This window comes from Cygnus olor, chromosome 9 (assembly GCF_009769625.2).
Source record: "Cygnus olor isolate bCygOlo1 chromosome 9, bCygOlo1.pri.v2, whole genome shotgun sequence".
Classification (NCBI taxonomy): domain Eukaryota; kingdom Metazoa; phylum Chordata; class Aves; order Anseriformes; family Anatidae; genus Cygnus; species Cygnus olor.
The window spans coordinates 12,124,185-12,144,327 of record NC_049177.1 but is presented as its reverse complement, the minus strand read 5'-3'; the positions used below and the strand labels follow the sequence as shown (position 1 = coordinate 12,144,327).

At 47.0% G+C, this 20,143-nt stretch overlaps 1 protein-coding gene and 1 long non-coding RNA gene across 4 annotated transcripts in view; both read right to left on the bottom strand.

Annotated features, from left to right (window-relative positions):
- LOC121074490 overlaps positions 1 to 13,318 on the bottom strand; it is a 45,990-nt gene extending 32,672 nt beyond the window's left edge. For all 3 annotated transcript variants that reach the window (XR_005822380.1, XR_005822379.1, XR_005822381.1), the window contains exons 1-2: positions 13,191 to 13,318; positions 12,409 to 12,524 (exon numbers count right to left, since the gene is read on the bottom strand). This is a non-coding gene — a long non-coding RNA (uncharacterized LOC121074490). The remainder of the gene's footprint in view (positions 1 to 12,408; positions 12,525 to 13,190) is intronic.
- A 4,400-nt stretch (positions 13,319 to 17,718) lies between these two features.
- LOC121074931 (leucine-rich repeat extensin-like protein 3) lies at positions 17,719 to 19,703 on the bottom strand. The gene is made up of 5 exons (XM_040567577.1): positions 19,332 to 19,703; positions 18,941 to 19,003; positions 18,624 to 18,869; positions 18,449 to 18,511; positions 17,719 to 18,373 (listed from the first exon to the last, which is right to left on the bottom strand). Exons 1-5 carry the CDS (start codon positions 19,416 to 19,418, stop codon positions 17,786 to 17,788), a joined length of 1,047 nt encoding a protein of 348 aa, XP_040423511.1. The 5' UTR covers positions 19,419 to 19,703; the 3' UTR covers positions 17,719 to 17,785.
- Positions 19,704 to 20,143: the final 440 nt, after the last annotated feature.

Genomic DNA, 20,143 nt, shown 5'->3' with positions numbered 1-20,143 from the left:
TAACCCAAACCAAAAGGATTTAAAGTACACTACCGAAGTTCTCATGGAGGCCTGGTATCATTGAGCTCAGAAGGATGGTGACTGTCTGAAACCTATGCAAACAAACATTTCTAACCTTTTTAAGCCTTGAGATAACTGAATATAGGTCTACACTGCTGTTTAGTTTGTGCTTCATATATAACTGATTATGCAGAACACCTCCATCTCTTTTTCCTCCTTGTGTGATACTTAGCTTAGAGGGGGGTAAAACAATTGAACATCATTCTAATTTCCTTTGAATTTCATAATGATTTTGAAAGAATAGCACAAAGTGAATCAGCTAGTAAGTTCAGATGTTTTTTCCTTTTTATTTTTTAATACCAAGAGCTGTTGATCATAGCAGGGAAACACATGCCTTGTGTTTTCAGGAAGCAGCTGCATCTGGGTCCCAAGTGTACTTCACCAAGTGAAGTACATAAGAAAGAGTCTGTTGATCACAGAATATTCTTGGGTTTAAAATCAAAGCAAGGAATGATCTATTTTAAAAGTTCATACTGAAGCATTAAGGATACAACCTTACCAAATAGTGCATTTCAAGGGGAAGAGTTTTGCAAATTGAAGGTGAAAATTCCAATTCAGTCTTAGTAACAATAGGATGCTTTATACAAGATCGTGAGCTCCTTTTCTATCCTAGTAGCATGGGCATTTAGAAGTCAGAAAGCAAATATATGAAGTATTTCTTATATCATAGCACAGTTTCATACATCTGCAGTCTGTGTAGATGCAGGCGTGAGCTGAAGGAGCAGGGCCAGAATGCATTTCAGGTCTTGAAGGTACTGCCATGTCAACTTCTGCAGATAGTTGATACTATAGTAATGGAAAGAGACAGTGTTCTTGGTGCCGCTTACACTGATAGTGGGTTTTGCAAGATCGTTTTCAAAACTGGTGAAAATTATAGTCCTAAACTTGTTTCTAAATGATACTCTTCATGATGTAGTGATTCCAGTTACAGCTGCGTAGCACCCAGGCACGTACTTTCCTTGCTGGGTCCCCATACTTGAACTTCTTAAAACTGGGAACTCCACAGCCACTGCAGTGCCATTGTTTTTTGCAGTGTATGCTATCAATGAAGGATGAAAAAATCTGTTCCACAGCAGTTATGGCCTATCCAGAAGTAAATGTTAGGGCTTACAGAGGTCTTGAGTCTATACAGGTAGATGTAACTAGTTTTTTTCCAGACTCAAAAATCCTGGACCAAACCAGACACCTTAAGAATGGGGTGCAAATGCTTAGCCCTTTGGTAAGCTCAAACATCCTTAAAAAAGTGAACCAGGCATCCCTCCCAAAGTCTTACTTACATCTGAAAACATAGCTATTAGCTTCTATTAGTTACAGTTGGGGGGTCTAAGGAGATAGCTTCTTTTAGAGGGAGGGTAAGGGCTTATGAACTAGTGAGGAGGGGGATGGGCAGTCTTTACACACAGAACAACTGCACTGACTCTTGGCATTTTTCTAGTGCTGAAGAACACTGAGCTGTGTCTAGACAGAGCTACCCTAAATGTCACACAACATGGGCTTCACTTTGTTCTTCAGTGAAGATTCAGTAGGTGATGGAACCAGCTAAGCAAATTGAGCAAAGGCAAAAATTCACAACTCTTCCTCAAATGTGTTTGTCTTTTCCTCCTCATGATATGGCTTTGATAGATATATCATGAAGAGTAGCATTTAGCAATTTTTTCCCCCTTCTCCTAGATCCTTCATGTTCTTGCGCTATCATAAATGCTGCTTTTCATATACACATTCTCAATAATTAATAGTAACATTCTTAGCAATAAAATTCATATTTAAGTACAACTCTTCTGTATTTATGCCTTTAATAGTTACTAGTTAGGTAGTCTGTTGATGACTTTTTTTTTCAAACACATAGTCGGCTTACAGGATATTTCCATTGTAAGGTGGTCAGTAAACAGTGCCATGATTAATTCTGTGCACCTCCAGTCTTTCCTAAGCTGTTACAAGGGTCAGCAAAGTGGGAGTGCAACAGAGTGGGAAAACCATGGCTGTTGGAGTTAAGAGCTCAGGCTGGCATACCTCAGTTGTCAGTTACCATTTAATAAAGATGATGTAATGTCTGTGAAATCAAAGTAACTGCACTAACACCACTATATCAAGATTGGAATTAAGGCCTATTTTTTCTTTAATGAAGTCTTTGACTCAGAAATGCTTAAGCTTGGGTCTATGCAATGCTGATCAAGATTTACTATTTGATGCAGTGTTATCAAATCAACAGATTTGTTCAGTTTTATTGAAATAAACAGCTTGGAGCACAGATGTTGCTCTGAGCAAAATGCTACTGGTTGCTCTATTGGTATTTCCTGTTTATAAATTGCTTCAGTAGAGTGGGGCACAATCAATGTTTGCACAAATACACTAAATGACCCCAACCAACTCCACTACCTAAAGGCGGAGTATCTTATGTTTGTGTTGTGGTTTAACCCTGCCAGCAGCTAAGCACCACACAGCCATTCGCTCACCCTCCCCCCCTCCCTCCCTGGGATGGGGGAGAGAAACAAGAAAATGAAGTCTGTGGGTTGAGATAGAGACAGCTTATTAAGACAGGAAAATAATGATAATAGTACTACTAATAATAATATGTACAAACCAAGTGATGCACAATGCAATTGCGCACCACCCACTGACTGATGCCCAGCCTATCCCCAAGCAGCAAGCCCCCCCACCCCAGCTAGTCACCCCTATATATTGTCCAGAATGACCTCATGTGGTGTGGAATACCCCTTTGGCCAGTTGGGGTCAGCTGTCCTGGGTCTTTCCCCTCCCAGCTCCTGCTGCACCCCTAGCCTGCCTGCTGGCAGGACAGAGCAAGAAGCTGAGAAGTCCTTGGCTTGGTGTAAACACTACTCTGCAACAATTAAACATCAGCATGTTATCAACACTCTTCTCATCCTAATCCAAAACATAGCACCCGACCAGCTACTAGGAGGAAAATTAACTCTATCCTAGCTGAAACCAGGACAGTTCGCCAGGAATTAAACTCATTTGTCAGACAGACCATAACACATTTTGTGAAGCACTACCCTTGCTTCATGCACATTTTGTTTTTATGTTTGAGAGGCAGTGTTTTTGTAGCCACTAAGCTGGGGGAGGAATGACAACAGAACTGCTGTTTCAGCCAGTCAGTTAACAGAAGACTTCATGTTGCTCTTCTCCAGAGATTGCTATGCTTGCTTGCTATTTTATCAGTCACCAGTTCCATGTGATGTGATTTCCAGCCAAAGCACACTTGTACACACTTAACCCTGCCCACCAGAGAGCCCACCTTCACTGAAATTTCTGCACAAGAAAAATCAGGGAACTAAATTTGCTGTGTAAGGCTTAGCAGCTCCATACCTCCTTGCACTGCTGTACTCTGTAACTAATGTAGAGCTTAGAGAACGGGCTTTCCCTGTTATTGCTTTCCCTTCCACTGCATCTGCTGTCCTGTTTGTGATCCCTAAATGTGACCAGAGTACTTAACTCAGGTTGTATTCCGAGAAGCACCTTCATTTGTCCCTCTCTCATGTTGCAGTTGTGCTACAACACACTGAAATGAGCGCGGAGCATTCCAGAAATAGGTGTTCTTGCCATTTCTGCAGAACTGAAAGTTTCTTTCACCATGCTGCTAGCACTTACTAGCTACAAATGAGAGTTTGTAACAATGGACTGACATTAATGCACTCATCTGGGAGTCTTCTGATTACCACAGGTTCTCATTAGCTTTCAGATTTTTCAAGGCATCTCTAAAAGGCCCTGGACTCACAAGGTGAATAAAAACTCTAAGTGTGTGTTAATAATTTGAAGCTGAATATCCATTTGATGATGGTTTGAGGTGCAGGTGGTGGAAGTTTCAGACTGGCAATGCTGGGCACAGTGGATGTAATACTGACACAACCTCATTCTCCAGACATATTTAACTTTGGTACCTGAGAAATTTTGGGAAGCAGTAAGGCTTCAGATGTGGCAGAGAAAAAAAAGAACAGTGACTAAAAAATTATCACAGACAAGCACCCAAAGCTCTCAGCTTCCAGGAGCAGGTGGGGTGGGTGTCCAGGATGAATTTGCCCTGTTTGTGGTGTTCCCCTCAAGCACCAGACCACACAGCCCCCCAGCAACCTGCCTCTTGCTGCAAGTTAACCAGCAACTGCAGGGCACTCAGGGCAAGAAGGCAAATGCCACCTCCAGTTTTTCTGACAGACAATGGAATTTTCTATCATCAAATCGTCCTCCCATCTACTTCGCACATTCTCTCCGTCTGTACTGAACAGTCAGCACTCCTGCTCAGGGGACCCAGGTCCCTTGAAGCCCATCCCCGACCTCAGCTTCACAGGCACCGCGCTCTTCCCTAGCACACTGCCAGGTCGATGCATGCGGCCTAAGGCACCTCCGCAGCCCCCTGAGGCGGCCTGCACTGGCCGGGCCCCACGGAGGAAGAGGCGCCCGGCGGCCGCCAGGCGGCGGCCCGACACCGGCCGTGGCAAGCTCCCTGAGGGGAAGCTCCGTGACTGGAACCCGCCCGCGGGCCCCGCCGCTGCCCGCGGCCGCTCCGCGTCCCCCGTGCCCTGCGGCAGGAGCACCGAGGAAGGCCGAAGGGCCTGGGGTAGTGCCAAAGCCCCACCGCACCCATCTCTTCTCTCAGCCTTAGGGCTCGGATGGCTCATGCGAGGAATCCCACTGGACCGCTGCTCTCCTGAGGACCCATCCTACCTCTCCAAGCAGAGGTTTTCACTCTTGTGCTGACAATTTGCAATGAAGTACAACAATCATTTCCTTCCCCACCCCAAAACCAGAAACAGCAGTGTTTGATGTCCAGGTCTGTACGGGTTTTCCCTGTACAAAGAATACAAAGATGAACTTCTTTGAGGGTAGTTCTTACAGGAAAACTCCTATTCTTTTGAGCAGCTCTTCTAGAAGTGTTATTCAGACATGCAGGTGTTTCAGAGATGAACACTCCCACCAGCTAAGTTTACTTTCCCATTCTCCAGCAAGATGGACAGCCTCACAGCTTAAGGGGATAACTAATAGCATGTGGTAAACCCTTGGGTATCAGTTCACTCCCCCACTGTCCTGTCTGGTACCTCCACCTCATAATTCTGTTCTTGTCTGTGCAGTGGGAGGCCAGGTGGCAGGTGGGGGTTCTTACAGGACACACGAAAAAAATCAGAAAAAAAGTAATATTAGAGTTAAATCAACTCCTGATGCAAGGCAGAATGAAAACCTTCATTTCCCTCCTACATCTCATTTTTCTATGATATTCCTTTGTTCCAAGCAGTTGTCTTCAGTGCATGAGGTGCAAGACATTTGAACAGTTTCACACTGAGTTTATGATCATCTCATTTATATCCAAAGCCACCTGGTGAGTGCCCTGCCAAAGCTAACTCTGTACAGTGTGGCAGGCAGGCAAAACACTGCAAATGGCATTGCAACCCATGAGGCACTACATCTAGGGCCACAACAGAGAAAGTGTTAATTCTCCAGTATGGCCAGTATTAATCAGATCTCTATCTATGTAAAGTTGCTCATTCTCCATCCTGAATGGAGCAGAGACAGAAACAGCCCCAGAGCTTGATAGGGCTCATGTGAGTCACCTATTACACAGGTGAGCATGTTCAGTAAAATTAGATATCCCCCACCTCTGCAATCACCTTACAGGGGTTGTGAGTCTGCAAACTATTGGATACATTTTCTGCCTCTCACTATCTGAACAGCTTCTCTTTATAGTGGGATTTTTCTTTATCCCATATGAAAATTCAGGTAGTGGGGTTCCTTCTGCAGCAATTTCCATACTTGAAATAGAATCTTCATTCATACAGAAAAAGTATTTATTAACACTGTGGGTTTCTTTCCTCAGGACTATCTTAATATTTGTTCCTTTCGTGATACCACCAAACAAGTTGTCCACATCTACAATTTGGTCTCATTTGCATCATGAACAGTGCTAAGTACTTCACTTGATGCAGAAGCAACTGCACTGGAATGTTACCACGGTTCACAAGACTGCAATTCCATCAACCATTAAAACTGAGGAGGGAAATGGAGAACAACGCTTTACATTAAGTGATATCAATTACAGAGCAAGTACCTAATGCTAAGAAAAGTGACATATTTATGTGGTTATATAACTAACAGATTGAGCAAGCTCTTGCCATTTGCCTGTCCATTGGGCTCTATCATTTCAGGAAGTAAGATTCTATCTCAATGAGTGATCTCCTAAGTCAGGAAATGCAAGGTTTTATGTTAGGTTGATGGTAGGCCTCTTAGAATAGCAGCAGAGCATTGAGTTATGGTAAAGATGCGCTCTGTCTGCAGTGAAGCACTGCCTTTTCAGGGTACTGCAGAAAGGCTGGCATCAACCACTCTTCCCAGTTTGGCATCATCTGCAGAATTGCTGAGGGTGCACTTTGTCTCATCAGCTGTTTTAACAAGAATGCTACACAGTAATGGCTGGAGTATCATCCCCAGGATATTCCACTCACGATTAGCCTTCAGCTGGACTTTACAAGCTGATCACAACCCTCTGAGCTCAGCAGTTCAGACAGTTTTAACTCCAATTCCCTGTCCATTAACTAAATTTGTACTTCAGTTTGTCTATAAAACAATCACAGAAGACAAAGTCAAAAGCCTTAATAAGGTCAAGAAAAAACAAAATCCACTGCTTTCCCCCTCACCTACCAAGCCAGTCATCTCATCATAGACAGCTATCAGGTTGTTTATGCATGATATCCCCTTTGTAAATCCACACTGATTACTCCCGGTCACCTTCCTGTTATTAGCATGCTCAGAAATAGTTTCCAGTACTATTTGCTCTATCATCTTCCCAGGGATCAGGGTGAGGCCAACTGGCCTGTACTCCCTAAACCCTCTTCCTTGCCTTTCTTGAAAGTAGAAGTGGCATTTGATTTCTTCCAGCCCTTGGAAACATTCCCCAGTCGCAGTGACCTTTCAAAGACAGTCTTGCAGTGACATGAACTAGCTCACTCATGAATGCATCTGTCCAGTTCTTTCAAGTGTACTTCAGCCTGGTGCTCCTCCACCACAGATACATCCTCCTTGCTCCAGAAGCTCTGTTCACACATCAGGGACCATTCCGGTTGTCAGGAATGTTCCCCATAAGGGAGAGAATCTAGGTACAGATCATCCCACCCCATTAAATGCTTGTATTCACCCGGTGCACACCAGGACTCATTAACCCTTCATTTGCTTACATTCTGCTTTTTAAACATCTCAATGAAGACTGTCATAAGCTCTTCCTAGTTCAAGTCCCCCCCCTTCTGTAAGAGACAGATACTATCCTTCTATTTTAGCTTTACAGTGCAGTTAAAAAAGTGAAAGACCAAGTCTCTCAGCTAGTAGTATTGGTGATGCTGAGCATCACAGCTGATTGCTAGCTGTAACACCTGAACCTTAAGCCAGGTTATCACTAGGCTGCTAAAGGGAAGTGGCCTATTTTTGACACACTTCATAGCTGTGTGCTCATTTGCTCACATTTCTCCCTTTGCCCATTAGTATGGACACCACACACTACATCCCCTCCTTCTGATTACAGGTGTGTTCCTTACACAGGCTGCTCAAGCACAAAAGACAGACGCTGTCCCAGAAGCAAGCTGCAAGGCACAGGAGGCCTCTCTGCTACCTCTTACCTACCTCCTCTCCAAGGCCTGTCATGAAAACCCTCCCTTATTCAAATCATCTCTGAAGCCAGGTCTAAACATCCCCTCTCATAAGAGCCAAGCACCTATGCTCTGCCGCCAAGATGTAGAAGCCAGGTAGGCTGCTCATGTTGCATCAGTGACAATGACATTTATCAGTGCAATGGCATTGTAACCCCTGCCCAGAGAGCCGATGTTGTAAACACTGCTCAGGCATAACTACAAGGTAGGGACTTTGAAATGCTACTTGCTTCATCTTTACCAGCTCAGTGCCACTTTCCCAGGCCTTGCTCTATTCTAGGAGTGAAACAAGCAATGTGAGCAACAATACCCACTCCTCTCAGCCCTGCTACAAGACAGATGTCATTTATTCTGCAGTTTTTCATGACCACTGGGTATAGCACTTTGACGTGAAGGTTTTGAATCCTTTTCTCTGAAGATTATTTGAAGCAGAAGGGTGAAAGAAATGGAAGAAACAGAAGCTTACATGCTCTGTTGGTTGCATGCCCAGAGCTGAAATATTCCTGTGCACAGGCCAGCAAGTGTTTGCTATTGTCAGCAAGCTTTCTGCAAATTGCTGTGCAACTAGTCAGGAACAGCTTGGTATTCAGGTTTGCTGTCATGATCACACTAGTTCTTTGTAAGCTGGAGCAGGACTTCAAAACAAAGCAGGAGTCTTGCTCTGCAAGCCTTACTTCAGATATGGCATGGGCTGAGAGAATCCAAGCATCGCCAGGTAGGAATTTTTGGACATGAGCGCGATACCCACAGATCAGCCCCACTGGCAGGACAGTTTGATTGATCCACACCTGTTCTGGGAGGGCTCTGTCAGATGGAAGAGGCATGATGTTGGCAGAAGACAATGTGACATCACACTGCTCTAGTGCATATATACCACAGGGAAAGGGGCACCTGGAGCTGCCAAAGGTAGGCAGTGCACATGCATGCAGTGTGCCTACTGCCATGGTGGAGGTACTCTGCTCAGACCAGTCCTTATGAATACACACTATTTTCACTGCTGCTTTGGCTCCACTAGGCACAGCTTTACGTCCTCCTGCATGACAAGTGTAACAGTTAGGTCAGCCCAGGCACTGATTTCTGTTTTGAGTTTAGCTTGCTTAACTACCACATGCATCAACACCATGACCAGCTATCATGGGGCCATCAGTCAGAGCCCTGAACCCTGGGCAGTTTTAAGATGAGAGAAGGAGATGTGAAATGTCTCTGAAGGATGGTAAGTCCAAAATCAAAAACAAAATAAAGAGCGAAGCAAACAGGAGAGCAAGAACAAAAGGAGACTAGAAAACTGGACATAAGTCCTCAGCGCTCTCAGAAACAAAAGCATCAGAGACAGAGACACTGCCCTGTTGTCAGTCCATCACAATGAGCAGTCAGGGAAGTGAGTCAGCCTTGCAGCTCCTCATTTCATGCAGCTGTGAAAAACTTTCTTGGGCCCTTCTGGGATGTCACCCAGCTTCACCATGCTGGAAGCAATCTAACAATCTTCCACCACCTCTTTTTGCACTTTCCACACACAATTCATTAAAAATTAATGAAAGTACTAGTCTTGCCTGTGGTGGGTGAAGGAAACAGCTGGAGCACATGTGAAATGGCAGGCCTCTTCTGATCCAAAATGCTTGCACTGCAGGAGAGCAACATAATGGAAGCTACCAATGCAGCACTTTCAGGAAGACAACCCCTGACTGTGTGAATAGCCATGCTTGATATTTACGTGCTTTGGCAATTCTTGCTTATAATGATCCCACCTACAGATGACATGGTGCTGGAAATGTAGCACTGGTTAAAAACTAGAAAACAAGCATAATTTGAAATTAAAGGAAGAAAATATTTCTCCATATAATGATGTCATTCTACATTGAAAGGAAACATGCACAGCTCCTGGGTCCCGAATGACAGGAAAATTGCTAGGTCAGATAACCCTATGGAAGCTGCTTTAAAGTAAGAGTTCCCACTTCCTGCAGTTACCCAGTGTGCTAGGGATATCAGATAAGTTAGAATACTCTATCACTAGAAACCAAGTTATTTATGCTACCTTGAGTAAGTGCACTCTAGCAAATGAACATAAGAGATTCTTGTAAGACAGTTATCTATCCTGTAAGATTATCAGAACAGGGCTATACTACAGAATGCAAATGTCATACTTCCACCTTATTCCTTAAGTTGAGGCCCACTCAGAAGTCTGTTTTGACATTCAATTACAAACAAGCTCAAAGTGGACAGCGTAGCAGCAATGAGACAGAAATTTCAATGTTCAGAGTAGCAGACCAAAATGGGTTCCAATGCAAGTTCAAAAAGTAAAAATACAGTAGTGAGAAGTGCCCCTTTCCACCAGATTTGCTTTGAAGCGCTAGCTCATTCATCATCCTAGCAGAAACTACCACATTTGCCCCATAGTAAACTTGTTTATCTAAAGTAATGTCTAAAAATATCAGAATTAAAATACACCTTACAATAGAAGACAGCGTCCAGTGGTTTCCTTGTGTAAGAAGCTTAATTACTTACTCATGAGGCTAGCTACCAGACCTTAATGCTGATGACTGGGAACTCAAATCCGACTTGGGTTAGCTGGAAAAAGAAAATCTATTAAGACTAAAGGAGAAAATGCAAAGTAACCTTGCACTAGAATCCACCGTGTGGGGGAAACAGTGTGCATTGGGAAAGTCCTGATGCAGTATTTGCTATACCAATGCCTTTCATTGGCAGCAGACATTGCCATATGCTTTCCTGAAATACTGTCCCAGAACACTATGCTTCCTGGTGTCTCACTCAAAACACAGATTGGTTGATGCTGACATCTGTACTGGGCCCCAGTGGCTGCCTCCTCTGTAGGAATGATGAGAGCACAAAGCTATGTGGCTTACTTCTCTTGTCAGGAATTTTTTAGAACCTATGAATAGCAGAAATTTCAGTAATGATTCCTATGTACACACAATTCATTTTTGCATGATGAACTCGTTTTGCATAGGATGAACCGTATTACGGTTTGGATGAGAAACATGATGACAGTTTGTATCCTCCTAATGGTTTGCCACATGAACTTCAAGTTAGTGCCCAGGAATGTATGCAAACACTCAGCAGAAATTCAGACATTCAAAACTGCCCTGTGTATTTAGTCCAAGCTCAGACACTGCAAGCTCTGCTATGAAATAAATGAAGTAGAAAATCATTCACAGGATTAGTTATGCAAAATTGCACAGCAAGCATTCTCCTTTGCTTGCAGCAGCTCTCAGTGTAAGGCTCAGATCAGCCATGTCAGCCACATTCCCTGAAAGACAAGGAAATTTGAGCTTGTCCAACCTGGGTAGGTTGTTCAGCCTACAGACCCATACTGCTCAGTAGCTTTTCAACTGTTCACACTATGCTATTCACAGCATAACTGGAGATCCACTGCACTCCAGGTGAAAGGAAGCTAACAATAACTTCAACCTCCTTACAGTCACTGTTTTACATTTAAAGAATTTCAGGGAAGACAACATCCGCTATTCACATGGCTTAAATGTTACATACCTGCCAGCACCTGAACACACAAAAACTTTAGTAACATGAGTGTCAATAACAGCACAAGGAAAAGTTAGTCCTTGGTTTCTAGCCACAATCTGTAATACACTGGCTTTTAACCAGTGAGCCCTGCTTTTTTCTTATAGCCCCCCACCTGTATAATCATGCACATAACAGTTTGAACTGCCCCTTATCTGGTGGAAATTCACTTTCAACTTGCTGCCTGGAATTGCAGGGAGAAGACAAGCAGTCCTTTATGAAGTAGCTCATGTCACAATAACATTTTTTGCGTATACATAAAGTGAACCAATAAAGTAGTTTCTTGCTTGCTAATCCAATTCCTGCAAGCTCTTTATTAATCACATTTCCAGAACATTTGATATTTCAATAAAACTTTTTTTTTCTGAACACTTTCCAAGTGAAGAGTTCTGTAAAATAAATCAACTAATATTTCAAAGCATCTTACAGTTTTGAGTGTTAGGCTCTTCATAGCACAGACTGAGTAAGCCACCAGAGCTGTTAGACAATTGCTTAAATTAAGTAAACACTTCAGTGCCATGCAGAACAGAGGCTTGCACTCTGGTCACATTCCTAGCATCTACTCCAATTACACACCATGTCTTTTACAGGAGATCATGCTTGCAGAGCACATACAGTGATTTTTTTTAATTAAATGGAAGCTAAATAAGTGTAAAGAGCAAGGTAAGGAAAATATTACCTTAATCAATACATTAGGTTCAGTCAGGTTCACAGTCCATTAGCAATCCAATACCTACCACTAAGCCATTTTCTCACTTAAAATTCCCAGTTAAGTTTTCACATTTTTCATTTTCAAAATAAAAAAATCTTGTTTTATTTTGGACAATCACACGACAACCTACAACACTCTCTCTCCATCTTTAAGACACTTCTAGTCAGCTTCAGGTCCTGCTCCAGTCACCCTTTACCCACTCCACGTCAGTTCAACTATATCATACTCAAAGGAAAAGCTCTTCTTTGACCTTGTTCTTATATAAAGAACAATTCCCCCCCTTTTCTAAAAAAAACTTGCTCACTTACATAAAAGTAGGGTTTGTACACAACAAAATTTACACCATTGATATACTTTTCTCATAAATACAGAACATAGCCATGGACTAATACTTGGTGCCACTTAGAGCTAGAAGTTTATCTTAAAAAATGCAGTAGCCTCTGAGAGGACACTTACCACACGTGTGCCTCCTTCACATCTACGCTGGGCAAATATTTGCCAAGTCTTCAAAGAAGAAAAACATTCCCCACATGAAAGAGGCTTCAGCTTGGGTGCAGAAACAGGGGGAAACCCTAAAAGGGAAATATCTATCTTGAGAACCCATGCAGCAGCCAATGAAAGCAGTTTAATATAGTCTTAAAATATATAATTTTCCTCACTCAAGTTTCTAATACATACATATATATATTAAAAAAAATAAAGTTTATACATTGTTGTAAGACTAGCAAAGCAAAAATCTGACCTTGCAATGATACTGATGGGATGCTGACCATGACCTAGTTAAGTATCTACAACATCAATGAATGGGAACAGCATCTTGTCATCACCCTGGGGTCAGTATGTTAACAAACTAACTCATTAATAAATCCTTTGTCTTTCTATCACTGCTCAAGTGTGAGCATGTGTGAGTGTATTTGACATGCCCAAATAGCTTGCTTGCTTTATACATATATATATATATATAGCTCCTGTCTGATCCTTGCTAGAATGAACCAGTCAGCTTCAGCCCCTAGAATCTAACTAGAACAACTAAAAACATTTATACCTCAAAAAACTGAAAAAGAATAATTACCAAAATCAGCACTTTTCACAGCTTGCTTCTGGAACAAGATAACTGGGAGATAACATGCAATATAACATTGAAAATGCCACTGAACAGAGACATACAATCAAAAAACAGAGAACGCAGAAAGAAGCCAACACTCTAAAAAAGATATATAGATATATATATATTTTACCTTCTTTAGCAGGATAACTTCTAAACTGCAAGGGTTTCCCCCTCTGCACCAAGCACTGTGACAGGGCACACAGCAACCAACCAGAGCTAGCAGGCCCTAACCCTCGGGGTCTGGAAACACAGCCCTCATATAACCCTCGGGGTCTGGAAACACAGCCCTCATATAACTGACTCCCAGCTGAAGGCAATGACAAAACGCAAGCCTGATTACTTGTTTCCACCTGATGGAGCCTCCAGCTTAGTTCCTTAGTTCCAAAAGGGAAGGAACAGATCCTTCTGCTCCACTGCTGAGGTGCCAGGTGGCCCAGCTCTACTCAAGATGGTGGGGGTCCTCAGAGCCACCCGCATGGTGTCTGCAGTTATCTGCCTGCTTCTTATGCCCTGAGGACCTCTCCCCTCACTGTCCCCTTTCTCCTTGCTATGCTCCCTGTCCTGCAGGTGATGAAGAGACACCTGGCTGCTGGGGGGAGGTAGGACCTGGTGGTTTCACGGCCTAACTTGTGGGTACAGCTGAGCCTTGCCCATGGAGGTGCAAAGGTCGGGGCACAGCAGGGAGTTGGAGGGGATGCCGCAACTAGCAACTGCCCTGCCTACAGAGGGTTACAGGTTTGCAGCAAGGGACACAGAGTAGGTAAAGGACTGAGGGAGCTGAGCAGCGGAGAGCCACCCAGGAACGAAACACCTTGTTGCAGCGTCAGTCAGATGTCATGGGTGGCAGAAAATGTGTCTGTGTGTGACTCTTCCAGTGTAACTGCTAACCCGTAGCAGGGCTATGGACTAGGCCTGGCACGTTTGGAGATCGTCCCCAGTACTTGCTTGACCACTGCTCTGTCTATCAGTGTGTGAATTGAATCTCACCAATACTTCATTTATTTCCACATGTTGTGATTAAAGTGACCGTTTCTCAAGTCATTTCATTAGCAGTGTGTCAGTGTAACACTTTCCACTGTCCATTCAGTGTTCCTCTTCTCATTTTACTCCATTCACTCATATCCATCTCAATTGTCCAGACAGTCAAACTCCAGGCAGTTTAAAGCTTGCTGTGTCTGCCAGCAGCTTGCATGGTTGTCTCTTTAGCCAACTCCTTAATTGCCTTTCTGGCTGTCCCTTTCCTATGTATCTCACTGAATGTTTTCCACTAAGGTTGTCCACTGTTAAAATTTGACAACCCACTTAACAGACAACAAAGAAATATATTTTTTACTGGACTACTCTTTTTTTTCTGTACTTTTGTAATTAAAGAAATCCTGTCTGTGCTGCCAGTTCTCCTAAAAAAAGCACTGGTGGGAACCAGTGCTGAAAGACTTTAATGGGAAAATCTTAGATTTTTACAGAAGTGATACAAGTCCCAGGTGACTGATGAGAGAAAAGGCAGATTAGGGCTGGGCACAGGGTTCCCAGAGGATGTCTGACAGAAAGGTTTTTGCTTTTCCTATATACTCGGAGTTCATCAGGAGATCTTCTGGATCAATATAAATTGGAGGTCATTGCTCACACTCTGGAGAGAAGAAGGTTCTTTCTGAGGAATCCCCACGAGCACTGTGATCAGCTAGGCCTTAGATATAGTTATCAGGCAGGCCAGCCAAGAGGGAAGGGCATGGAAAAAAAAAATTTCTTTGAAGGATGGTTTCAGAGAGGATGAAGCTTATTTTGGTAGTGGAAAGAATCAGGAGAAAGGAAGAGTGCCACAAAGTGCAGCTTGGGAGACTGAGACCAAACATGAGGAAAAAGAAATGTCATTCTAATGTGTCGTGGTACAACAGGCCACCCAGAGGGTGTCTGGGTCACCCCAAGGCTTCGTGTTTCAAGGAATAGCCAGGGAGGAAGGAGAGAAATCAGTAAAGACAGTGATCTTTTGGGGTGATGTTTAGGAGAAGGACAGGACTGGGTGTCCACAGACTTGCAAGGTGGAGGCATGGAACAGCACAGGAGAGCCTGTGGTGCAGGGGCCAAGGGTTATGGCGATGCTGAAAGCTCCCAACAGAACCTTTTTCCTATCAGAACCCAACGGAAGCTCTTTCTCCCGTTGGCTATGGCTGAGGTCTCTGCCACCAAGACCTACCAGGAGAAACCTTAACCTGATGTCGCTAGGATGCCATTATCTCTTTGCCCCACACAGCAGAGTTCCAGAAGCATCATCCTGTAGTCCTGCTCTCAGCATTGAACGCCTCCCATATTCCACGACACCAGGAAGAGCCCTGAGCAATGTGTGAGGGACAGGATCTCCCTTCCCAGGACCTGGAGGTCAGGGTTTGGCTTAATGTAACACATCAAGGGCTACTTAGCATCAGCACCACCTCTACATTGCCTTTGCCTACCCATGATCACTGCCTCCAGTTTTCTCATCTAACAAGTCCATGGGGACCATCTGTTGGTACTGGCCCTCAGCGGGACCCATTAATACCCCCTGATACTGGGGGGGTTGCTTCTAACATTGACTTCTTCAGGGGTTTGCTCAGTCTTCTCTCAGTCTCTGAGGTCCATACACCAAATACAGCATGGGACTCATTAAAATACAAAAAGCCATGTCTCTTCCCATATTTATCTTCAAGTCTTCAAGATTCAGCCAGCTAATTGAAGAAGTTTCAGACGTGCAGTTAAACAAAAGAGTTCAGTGAACACCTAATAAAAAAGGTGATTCTGGTTCTGTAAAAGAATGTCTCCTTTCAAGCCTTTTTTTTTTCCCTTCATTTCTTTCCCACTTACAGAATACTTGTTAACAACGTTCTTCAAGTGATATTGATGCAGAAGGAGTCCTAAGGAGGTCTGGACAGGTTGGTTAAGGCAGTTTCCTTGAACTCAGGCACTACATGGGCCAAGTTTCTCCTCGCCTTCCCAGCTCCGCCATTTGTCTCAAGCACACCTAGGATTTACATCCCTTCTCTTCACATCAGACCTCTCCACTCAAGTCTGCAGCTGCATGTTACAGCTCCTTTGCACCAATTCCCACCTTTGTTTGAAAAGGATGGTTGGAAAGGACTGAGGCCAGTTTGTCCCATGCTCTGTCTGAAGCCTGTCCTGTCCTGCAGAAGACAGATCCTCTTGCATGCCTGCAGCTTGCCTTCCCTCTGCCAGGTACTGCCCAGGAGAGAAAGTCTCAGCTGGGCCCTGCTGCAGGGACCACTGTGGTCCACTTTGGGGGCTACATGGCAATTTTCCTGATCTGCTGAGGAGAGTCCCAGTACAACAGAGCACTGCATTGATGGTCTGAGGCCCTGCCAAGTACCACGACCCTTTGCCATGGCTCCCTTGTGCCTGTGTGGAAGGGCACATGCAGGCACACCATGTGTCCAGCCCTGGGAGATGTGCAGGATATTTGCTACCGAGCTCCCCCTGTCTTTAACAATATAAAGCAGAGAAACTGAATTCATAAATCTGTGAACTGGCTGCCTGTTTTTGAGGCAGGAAGCTGTTTTCCCTGTCCTGTGCAAAGTGCTGAATTTCCTGTACCAGCAGGAGCTTCAGACAGCCTTCCGTGTGACAGACTGTTGATATAGCCAGTCATATAAGTATAACTGACATAATGCCAGCCTGGGGCATTTCATCATAGCATATATACTAATCAGTACAAAAGTCAAATTCGCTGGCACTGGGAGCTTTCTGCATAACGGTGCCTCACAGGAACTTCTCTGCTTACCTGCAAGTGGTAGAGGTGACCCTGCTTAATGCCCATTTTGTTGGTTTTGTGATTCCTTCCTCACACTACCCCATGTGCTTTTTTCAGCAACCCTGTCCATCCCTCCTCCACGGGACTGCTGGTTACCCTCTCTCCTCTTCCTCATTCCTGGTTTAAAGACCTCCTTATGAGGTCAGCCATCCTCTTGGCAGAAACATCTTTGCTCTGTTTAGTGAGGTGGATCCCATTTCTCCCAAGCAGACACCGATCCTCAAGCGTGGTCCTAGGGTCACAGAAAGCAAAACCCTGTCACCAACACCAGTTCTGCAGGCAATTACTGACTTGTGCTACCAGTGCCCTCCTCCTCACGGTCTTTTCCCTCTCCGGCAGAATTGAAAACACCACAGGGACTGGACTACTGTTCACAGAGCTCTGTAGTCACTTCTGATACTGTCCAGATTTCCCCTAGTGGTATCATTTTTTTGCCAGGGTAAGAGCAGGGATAGTAGTCAGAGGGTGGGACCAGCTTCAGCAGTGCCTGGACCTTCTGCTGTCCCCCTGCTGCTGGCCTGAACTGGGCACTGAAGGTGCATCGGTGTGTGTGGGTGGGTGTGGGGGTGTGGGTGTGGGTGGTGTGTGTGCGTGCGTGTGTGTGGTGTGCATGCATCCAAGCAGTGCTCCAGAGCTGCCTAACGACTCATAAAGCCTTTGTTAGCCATCAGTTGTGCTTGGCTTGCAGCTCCCCCACCTCCCGCCCCTGCCAGGCCCTGCTTGCCCTCTGAAAAGACCCAAAAAGAACTTTTCTCACCCCAAACCACTGGTGCTGTGGATGCCCAGTCTGTGACCCCATAGGGATGAGGGTGAGCTGGGAGGGGGGGGGTCCCAAAAGGAAACAACTAGGGACACAGCCACATAAAGGTGTAATAGCCTTTATTGAGCACAGGGAGGTTACTCCAATAAAGTATGCCTTCCCATGTCCCTCAGTACAGGCAGGGGAAGAGCCAGACATTGGGGCTAGAGTCCCTTTCCCCTGCATTGTGGGGAACTGTGGCATGGGGGCAGAAGGAAAGGTGCCACCCCCTTTGCCGTGGCTCCAGCGGCCCCCTCCAGCCCCGTGGCCGGTGGCTTTCAGGGGGTGAGCAGCGGCACGTGGGGAAGCTCGTGGCATGCCGAGGCCTGCTGTGGGGACAAGGGCTGTGCTTGCAGAGGTGGTGTGATGGGGAGGGGGCACAGGGGCATGTGCCCCGGTACAAAGTAGGGGGTGTCTGCCGGTCCCTGTGGCACCAGCAGGGGTGGTGTGGGGCGTGTGTCCCTGACATGGGATGCTCTAACACCCGGTGATGCTGTGGCACACGGGACCGCCAGTAGATCTGGCCATGCCCTTCTGCTTTGTCCTCTACCCTGGGGCCCCATGCTGCCCTGCATGTGCAGCCTGGCTCCCCCAGGGGGATGTGGGGCTGGGGGAGCCCCTCAAACAGTGGTGGAGATGGTGTCCGGACACAGAACAGTGGGGCTGGGTCTTCAGGGTGTGTGTCATCCTCATCTTCCGACATCCAGGGGAGCCAGCTCTGCAGTAAGGTGGGGGGGTATAAGTCAACCCCTCCTCATACTGGGGTGGGGGGCACCCCCATCTGGGGACTCACCTGACTCTCCTTCCTCTTGGCACCGAAAACAGGGGGCAGAGGAACAGCAGGGGGGCTTGGAGTCTGCAGGGGAAGAATGCAGTTAACAGCAGGGAAAACTGGGGTGGGGACACATCACTATTTTAGGGAGAGAAAATGTTGTTTGGGGGCAAAGCAGTTTCTCTGTGGCACTCACCTGATCGACAGCTTGTGGGGAGACATGGCGCCAGCGGTGCTGGGGTGCTGGGTTCCTGCTCTGCGTTGGCTGGGGCAGCAGCTCAGGTTCGGGAGTGCAGCGCCCTGCGGGTAGGTAGGAGGCAGGGGAGGGTGCAGGGTGGCGGGCCCTGAACAGCGATGGTGAGGGGGTCCGGACGCAGAATTGCATGGCGGGTTTTTTGGAGTGTGCCTCGTCTTCATCCTCCATCATCCAGGGGAAACAGCTCTGCAGGGAGTGGGGCATAAATTGACCCTTCCTGACACTGGGGATGGGGACACCCCCATTTAGGTACTTACCTGCCTCTTCATTGTCTCAGGGCTGAAATCAGGGGGAGGGAACAAGGAAGGGGAGGTTGGTGCCTGCAGGAGGAGAGTGTGGTTAGCAGCAGGGAAAGGGGCACAGGTATGGGAAGCATCACCATTTAGTTGAGAGAAAACGGCAGTAGAGGTGTTTTGGGGGGAAAAGCTGGTTTTTCTTTTGTTTGTTTTTTTGAGACTCACGTTCCTCTTTGTCTCAGAACCGTAAACATTGGGGGGCAACATGGAAGTTGCAGAGGTCAGTGCCTGATGGAGCAAAGTGAGGTTGGCAGTAGGGAGAAGGGGATAGCTGGGGACGTATCACCATTTGGGGGGGGGGGAGGTAAATGGCGTTTTTTGGGGGCGGAAATATGTTTTTTCGGTCACTCACCTGAGTGACGGCCTGCAGAGGTGCAGGGGGGTGGCTGCCATGGGCTGCAGGGTCCTTGCTCCGCACCGCCTGGGGAAGCGGCTCCATTTCAGGGGTGCGGAGCCCCGGCGAGGGGGGGGAGGCAGGGGGCGGCCCAGGAGGGGGCGGCCCGTGGGAGAGGCCCCCCGCAGCCCCCACTCCCCGGGGGGGCAGGAGGGCGGCCAGGTCGGGCAGGGCGCAGTGGCGCTCCAGCAGGGCTGCGAGCACGGCGCGGCGCCGCTCTTCCGCCAGGGCGCGGCCCCACAGCTCGGCGGGGGCCGGCAGGAGGGCCCGCAGGCGGCCGGCCACCTCCCGGGGGGGCGTCCCGGTGCGGGGTGGGGAGCCCCCGTCCTCCCTCCCCGGCCCCCGGGGGACTTGTGGCTGGGGGGGCGACACCCGCCCGTCCCTCCCCAGCCCCTGCGCGGGGAGGGGGCTGCCCGCCGGCCCTTCCAGCCCCTCGGCCGGGGGGGGGCCCGCCCCCTGCCCGCCTCCCAGCAGCCGCTGGATGTCCCCCGATGTCACCCCCCGGCCGAGGAGGCCCCGGGGGCGGCTGAGGCGCTGCTGGGTGATGATGACGGGCCGGGGGGGCGGCAGGGGGCTGGGCTGGGGGGGTGCAGCCCGGGGGGGGGGGACGCCCCCCCAGGGGGGCCTCGGCCCCTGCCGCCTGGTGCTGCTGGGGAGGCATCGGCCGAACTTGGTGCGGTTGCGCTCGCCCCTGGTCCTGCGGCGCTTGACGCGGCCGGGCTGGGCCTGCGCGTCCCTGGCAGCGTCCCGGGCATCGCCTCGGCCGCTCC